Below are 7,281 nucleotides of genomic sequence, written 5' to 3'. Positions count from 1 at the left end.
AATGGATACCAATTTTAATAATGAAGTTACCTTTTAATTTCAAAATTTCCAAATTAAAGTTCATTAGTTTTTTTTGTTTATTTATTTAAATTTAAAAGATAAAAAAATTTCAATAATAATAATTCATTATTATTTTCTTATAAATTCAAAGTTCTCAAATATTTTGACTTTCATATTTAACTTTTTTTTTCAAATTAACCCTTTACATGGGTCTCACAACTAGTTATGTTATATTGTTATATATATTTAAAATATAAAAATATAACAAATTAGATGATAGTATCTTACAAAGATGGTAAATATATATATGTTAACTACAAAAACTTGTAATTAATTAAGATTACTAATGATTGAAGAAAAATTAAATTAGTGACATTTCGTTTAATAAACTTGGTGGAAAGATAAAGCTACCCGGTATGGGAGGCATTTCACGTGTCTTGGGCTGAGGTGACAGCCTCTCCCACGCGTGAACACCGCCCCCAAAGCCGGTGGGTTGCGTGTGATGTGAATGAGAAGACGGAAGAAGACGCTGCATCTGATTGGTGGTGAATCTGGCCCCTCACAATTTCCCTCTTTCTCTCTCTTTCTTTTTACCCCCTTTCACCACCAGCCCACCTATGAACACCATTTCCATACCGTGGTGGGTTGAGTGTGGAATGGTAAAATATCTATGTGGCATCCCAAACAACGCCACCATTTCGGTATGGCCTAATATGAGAAACAAACGTGCTATAAACTTAATGGCGGGAGACGCTCTTAATTAGAGTAGTAAGTTTATAAAATGTAGAAGTTTATATGTAGCAAATTGCAATGTTGTATGAAAATGTTTATATTGCAATACTATGAATCAATAAAGACATGCTCTAATTAGAAAAAAAAAAGTAATATTTATTACTTAACCTTACAAACATTGAAAGACAGAACACACAGAAAGATGCAGCAACTCGGAAAAAACAATTGTGATCAATAAACCTTATAGATTGTCCAGAAACGACACATGACACGCACTACATATATAGGTGTAACATGATCTTCCTGTAGTGTCTATTAGTATGGAACCCAAACAACATGATCTTCGGGTAAAAAATGGCAAACTGGAACACTTCCTGGTTTGACTTTGAGCACTTGAAATGCCAAATGTTTCGGATTCCACATCGAAGTGTCTGTATGACAAACGGTCACCGCTTTAGCTTTGGTACCATCAGCTCCCACCAAAGAAACAGAATACGCTCGAGTGCTAACAGTTTTGTGGCAATAAAAGACAGCATATGCGTAGTTTTGCTTGTGGCAAACCACAGCTTTATCTGCTGCAAGTTTCTTGGCTCCTTCAATCGTGTACTTTTGTAACGGAGTACTTTCTTTAGCGTTTACCTCTGTTGATATCGCTTTAACGTTTTTACCTAACTTGCTCGTACTAAAATCGACCATGGACTCTAACGAGGTAGCACAATACTTTTCCTCCCCTTCAATGCCTTTGTTCTCGCATTCACTTAGTGTTTGTTTCATGTCTTGGGCTTCCACGGAGTCGGATTTTATCGAGAACTCATTGTAGATTTGAGGAAGTTTGTTTGATGAAAATGGTATAGACTCAGCTACCTGTCGAGGTAAGAATGTGGCTTTTTGGTCGTCTTTAATGAAATGTGTCTTCATTTCTGTGCCTCGATGCAAGTCGTTTTCCAAGAAAAAAAACGCTATGTTTGGGTTATCCTTAAGTTGATCTTCGGAGGCAGCATAATTGTAGTTGAATGGACTGTGTCCGTATCCGTATCCAACACTAACATCCGTCTGTTTCCCTGGTTTTCCTGTATGCACAGCTACACCGTCCTCTCCAACTCCGACTGCTGTGTTCTTATCTTCCGACCATTCTGTAAATCAATAAATTATTTCTACCAAATCTGTAGAGATTACAGCAAAGGAGACTCAATAAAGAAATCAGAAATAAAGATGAACCTGTAGTTTGTACAAGTTCCTTGATTGCTTTGGGCATAGGACTGTTTGGCAATACAGACTTCCAGTAAACATCAGGATTCACTGCATGACTTGCAACCAGCGCTAGCTGTTGGAAACCACAATTAAACACAAATGAATTCAGCTCCAAAATATCATACACGAACACATTTAATACTTCAAACCTGACGAGAATTTCTTGGACCAATTGGTGGTGTAAAAGACATGATTAAAGATTCTGAATTTTTAAAATAATAAAAAAGTTAATGATGATTATGAGAATGTACTTACAGAAAAAAGTGTATAAACCTTGAGTAGACTGAACTTCATTGGAGAAAAACGAAACTGAAATTAAACTGAATGTGGAAGTTAGCGTTTGATGATGTATGGAGAATGGGTTTGGTGGAGTATTTATAGAGGAGTTAATTAATACAAAATGCCACACTCACCAAGAAAGACGCCCAGTTATAATTATGCCCAACTACCGACTGTAAAGATCAAGTATGCCAAGCATATGTGTGCAACGGGCGGCAATCATATTTATGCTTGAATGCAATATGACAGTTATGGTGGTTATAATACCAGTTAATTAGTTGTTTATGAGTATCATCAACCAACCGTTAATATGAATGGGTGCTTTGAAGGGTTGTGATGGTTCAAAAGGCACCATGTCCTATACTATATATATGTTACGTGTTATGCTATATATTGTTGGTATATATTCTTCATAAAAAAACATGTTACATTCACAAAGAGCTCCATGTATTATGGTGTCCACGTGAGGTTTGAGGACCAAAGGCCTTGATAGCGTGGCTTAGTGGCTGATGGAGTTTTCGGCAAATGGTTGGCATCTCTGGTGAAGAATAGGGAGGACGCAATGATAGGGATTATATATAATGCTGCATATTCACGGACGTACACAAAGGAGGAGGAAGAATGAACAAGACAAAAGTTTCTGAATATACCCATGTTGACATTAAATGCTACTGCCACAACTAGTGTGAGAGAGTAGAACAGAAAAGGAGATGATATGTGCGTTGGATTAATATATGTATTTATTTATATATTGTAGTGGTCTTATTCATTGTTAGGTGTATTGCCCTACTTTCCTATTATTCCATGTATCATTATATATGGTGACTATCTACTAATATGGAAAAATATTTTATTAACATTGTATCAGGCCTCTAATATCCTTGCCGATCCTATTCCTTTTTTTTTTCTCTACTTTCCTCTCTTTTTGGCGAATGCCACCTCCTGCTCGCCCGTTTTACCTTAATAATACTCAGGACCAATGGCCCAAAAAATTCCTTCAAGAAACAGAAAGACAGCCACTCCAACAGCCCCAATGTCCAGTTTATGCTTCTCACGCCCAGCAGCACCAAACTTTTTTTGTTGGACAGCCCAACACATGGACAGTATTTTAATTTTCCAGCTACAACAAATCTTCCTCAAACTTTTAGCACCATGACTGTTAATGACGATTGGTATATGGAGAAGAGTCAGCGCCGTTCCTTTAATTTTAAAGGCCACGGGACCATAATATATATATATATATATATATATATATATATATATATATATATATATATATATATATATATATATATATATATATATATATATATATATATATATATAATCTAAAAGGGTGATAAATTGTATTAGGAAAAACAATAAATTATTAAATTGATTAAATGAAACCAAATGTGAATTTTCAAAGTTATAGAGGTAAAACTTGTAAGTTATGAAAATTGATTTACGAAATGAAAATAATTATTAAATTTGAAGGGCCAAAGATTTAACTTTCATTGAATTATTTAAAAGAAATATGTAAAATTGAGATCTATAGGGATCGAACCAACGCCAAAGAGGAAAAAACCGCCATTGACAAGCGCTTTGAACGGCTGAGCTAAGAGAAGTCTCGATTTTTTATTTAACAAAATAATATAGAAATATATCAACTAGATAATTTTTGCTAAAAATCAAACCCTATTTTTTTCAAGGCCCTGTGCGGCTGCACTTTTTGCACACCCTTAGGGCCGGCCTTGTGGACAGTGACAGATCCTGAGCAAACATTAACCGGGGTCAATAATGATAAAAGGGGTCCATAATCATAAAAATATAGAAAATAAGAAAAATAAGAAATAAAAATTGAAATTTTAGGTCTTCTTAAAAAGTTTTTTTTTTGAGAAAAACAATGGAATTCAATATTTTTAAGTGGGGGTACCAAGTATGTAATTCTATAAAAAAATATATTTTTCTATTAAAAATTAGGATGGAACCCACCATCAAGTGGTGCGATGCACCTCATTTGTTATATGCTGCCTCCGCCACTGTATATGGATACCAGAGTCACTACACATCTTCATACCGAGTCCGGTATTCTTACCATACTTTATCTTTAAACAATGTTCTTCTTACACCTTAGATTATCAAAAATATTATATTTGTGCGACAATTTACTCATGATAATAAGTGCACCATTGAATTTGACGAATTCGATTTATCTGTAAAGGATTACCGGATCCGTCAAATCCTTCTCCAATGTGACATCACGGGCGATCTATATCCCGTGACAACCCCGTCTCTTCAAGTTTTATTCTTTGTTAGTTCCTCCACTTGGCATCAATGACTTGGTTACCCCGACTCCCAAGTTTTCAACCATTTAGTTTCCAGAAATCTTATGTCATGTAATAAAAAAGATTCTTCATTACCGTGTCATGCGTGTCAACTTGGCAAACTTGTTCACTTGACTTTTGATTTATCTCAAAATGTTGCTAGTTATCCTTTTCATGTTATTCATTTGGATGTTTGGATCTCTTCGTTACAAAGTCATAGCGCTATTAGATATTATGTCATATTTCTTGATCAATTATCTCAGTTTGTTTGGGTATATCCATTGCGACAAAAATCTGAGGTATTCTCTAAATTCTTACATTTTCGTTCCTATGTAAAACCCAATTCAAACCTTTCAATGTGACAATGTAACACCCATCTTATTCTCACCTTAATGTTTTCGGTTGCCTTTGCTACCCTCACCTTCCCACCACTCAAAAACTCCAACCTCGATCAACTCCTTGCATGTTCCTTGGGTACCCTTTGAATTATAAAGTGTACTGATACCTTAACCTTCATACCAAACATATCATCATCTCTAAACATGTTATCTTTAACGAGTTCATATTCCCCTTTGGCTCCATGACTCCCAAACTTGCTCTGAATTATTACTCCCTTCAAGTTGATGACAGCTATAACATCTCAATGGCCTAAATCGCCCACCTTAACCTCTTGCGGTTGCAACTCCATCCATTGAACCCGATTCCAAAAACAACATTCCATCTCACGATCTCATCCCCTCTACATCATCACTACCTCCTTTTACCTTACCTAACCCCGTAACAATCGAACCACCACCCTCGGCTCAACCATATACCACTATATCTCATACAAACCCTCACCCTATGGACACTCGTGCTAGATGCGACATCTTCAAACCACTACAAAAACTCAATCTTCACACTGAATCCACATCCTCTTCTCTTCCTCAAACCTACTCCCAAGCCTTCCTAGATCCTAACTGGTTAAATGCAATGACTAAAGAATATAATGAAAGTATTTCTAACGAAACTTGGTTGATTGTGCCTCGGCCCCTAATTTTAATGTCGTTAATTGTATTTGGTTGTTTAAAAAGAAATATCATGCAGATAGGTCCTTAACCCAATATAAGGCACACCTTGTAGCGAACATCATAGTCAACGACCTGGTATTGATTGTGACAAGGCTTTCAGACTGTTTGTCAAACCATCTACCATTCAGAACTTTCTCAGCTTAGCTACATCTCATCATTGGCCCGTCCATCAGTTGGATGTGAGGAGTGCTTTTCTTCATGGCCACCTCCAGGAGACTATCTACATGCATCAGACTCCTAGTCTTCGAGACCCTACTTTCCTGAATCATGTATGTCTTCTTCAACGGTCCCTTTATGGCCTCAAGTAGGCTCCTAGGTCATGGTACCACAAGTTTACTCAGTTCATGACTACTTACAACTTCATAAACATGAAATCAGATTCCTTTCACTTTATATTTAAATAGGGTACCCATATTTCTTACTTGTTACTACATGTTGACGATATTGTGTTCACTGCATCATCCACAAGCCTACCTCAACAAGTTATTTCTACTCTTCGTTCAGAGTTTTCCATGTATGATCTTGGTTCTCTGAACTATTTTCTAGGTATTGCAGTCACCTGAAACAATCATGGCATGTTTTTATCTTAGCAAAAATATGCCACCAAGATTCTTAAACTGGCTAAGATGCTTAACTGTAAGCCTGTTTGGACATCGGCTGACACTTCAGCCAAGTTTAATGGCACCAGATCTCCTATTTTTTTATTAGAATTTGTATCGGAGTCTTGTTGGTGCTCTTTAGTATGTCACTTTCACCATAACCGACGTTATGTTTGTTGTGCAACAGGTGTGTTTATTCATGTATGATCCTCGAGAGCCGTACTTCACTACTCTTAAGTACATTTTGAGATATATTCGTGGTACTCTTGACAATGGTTTATGGTTCCACGTTTCTCCTTCTCGTGGCCTGGTTTCTTATTCTAGTGTAGACTAAGCGACCTGACCTACCACTAGACGATCCACTTCTGGTTATTGTGTCCTTCTGGGTCAAAATCTTATTTCATGATCGTCTAATCGTCAAGGTACAATCTCCCGGTCCAGTGTTGAAGTCAAGTATCGGGGAGTCTCAAATGTCGTCACTAAGATATGTTAGCTTTGTAACTTACTTTGTAAGCTATGTTATCCATCGTTGTCTTCCATTCTAGTCTACTATGATAATGTTAGTGCGCTTTACTTATCCTCCAATCTGGTTTAACATCAACACACTAATCATATTGAGATCGACATTCACTTTCTTCGAGACAAGGTAGCTATGGGTTAGATGCATGTGCTTCATCCTCCATCCTCCTCTTAGGATGTCGTTATCTTAACCAAAGGGCTTTCAACATCTTTATTTCTTGACTTTAGATCTAGTCTGAACATCCGTGTGCGATATCCCATTCTGAATGCGAGGGACTATTAGACATATATTATGTATATATGTATTTATTTATATTATATTGGTCTTATTTCATTGTATATCCCATAAGGCTCGCATTGCCCTACTTTCCTATTATTCCATGTATCATATGCATTTATATGGTGAATATCTACTCACAGGTGTTATGGGAAATTATTTTATTAACATAATCAGCCATGTTACCATCTTATTTGTTATAGGAAAATATTATTATTGTACTTAATCACATGCATGATTTAACTTAA

The 7,281-nt window shown here is 36.2% G+C and overlaps 1 protein-coding gene across 1 annotated transcript; it reads right to left on the bottom strand.

The window, feature by feature from the left end:
* Positions 1–867: 867 nt before the first annotated feature.
* LOC111889614 (BURP domain protein RD22) lies at positions 868–2,369 on the bottom strand. Its single transcript, XM_023885759.2, has 3 exons — positions 2,239–2,369; positions 1,951–2,056; positions 868–1,865 (listed from the first exon to the last, which is right to left on the bottom strand). The coding sequence occupies exons 1-3, from the start codon at positions 2,275–2,277 to the stop codon at positions 1,048–1,050; spliced, it is 963 nt and encodes a 320-aa protein (XP_023741527.1). The 5' UTR covers positions 2,278–2,369; the 3' UTR covers positions 868–1,047.
* Positions 2,370–7,281: the final 4,912 nt, after the last annotated feature.

The sequence above is a fragment of the Lactuca sativa genome, chromosome 1, assembly GCF_002870075.4.
Source record: "Lactuca sativa cultivar Salinas chromosome 1, Lsat_Salinas_v11, whole genome shotgun sequence".
Taxonomy (NCBI): Eukaryota; Viridiplantae; Streptophyta; class Magnoliopsida; order Asterales; family Asteraceae; genus Lactuca; species Lactuca sativa.
The sequence above is the reverse complement of the archived record's forward strand: the minus strand, read 5'-3'. Positions and strand labels throughout refer to the sequence as shown.

Excerpts from the sequence above, each read along its gene's own strand:
- LOC111889614 (XM_023885759.2), bottom strand. The coding sequence starts at position 2,277 with ATGAAGTTCAGTCTACTCAAGGTTTATACACTTTTTTCT. Across the intron at positions 2,057-2,238 it reads AGGTTTATACACTTTTTTCT|CTAGCGCTGGTTGCAAGTCA; the intron begins GTAAGTACATTC and ends GGTTTCCAACAG. Across the intron at positions 1,866-1,950 it reads GGAACTTGTACAAACTACAG|AATGGTCGGAAGATAAGAAC; the intron begins GTTCATCTTTAT and ends ATTGATTTACAG.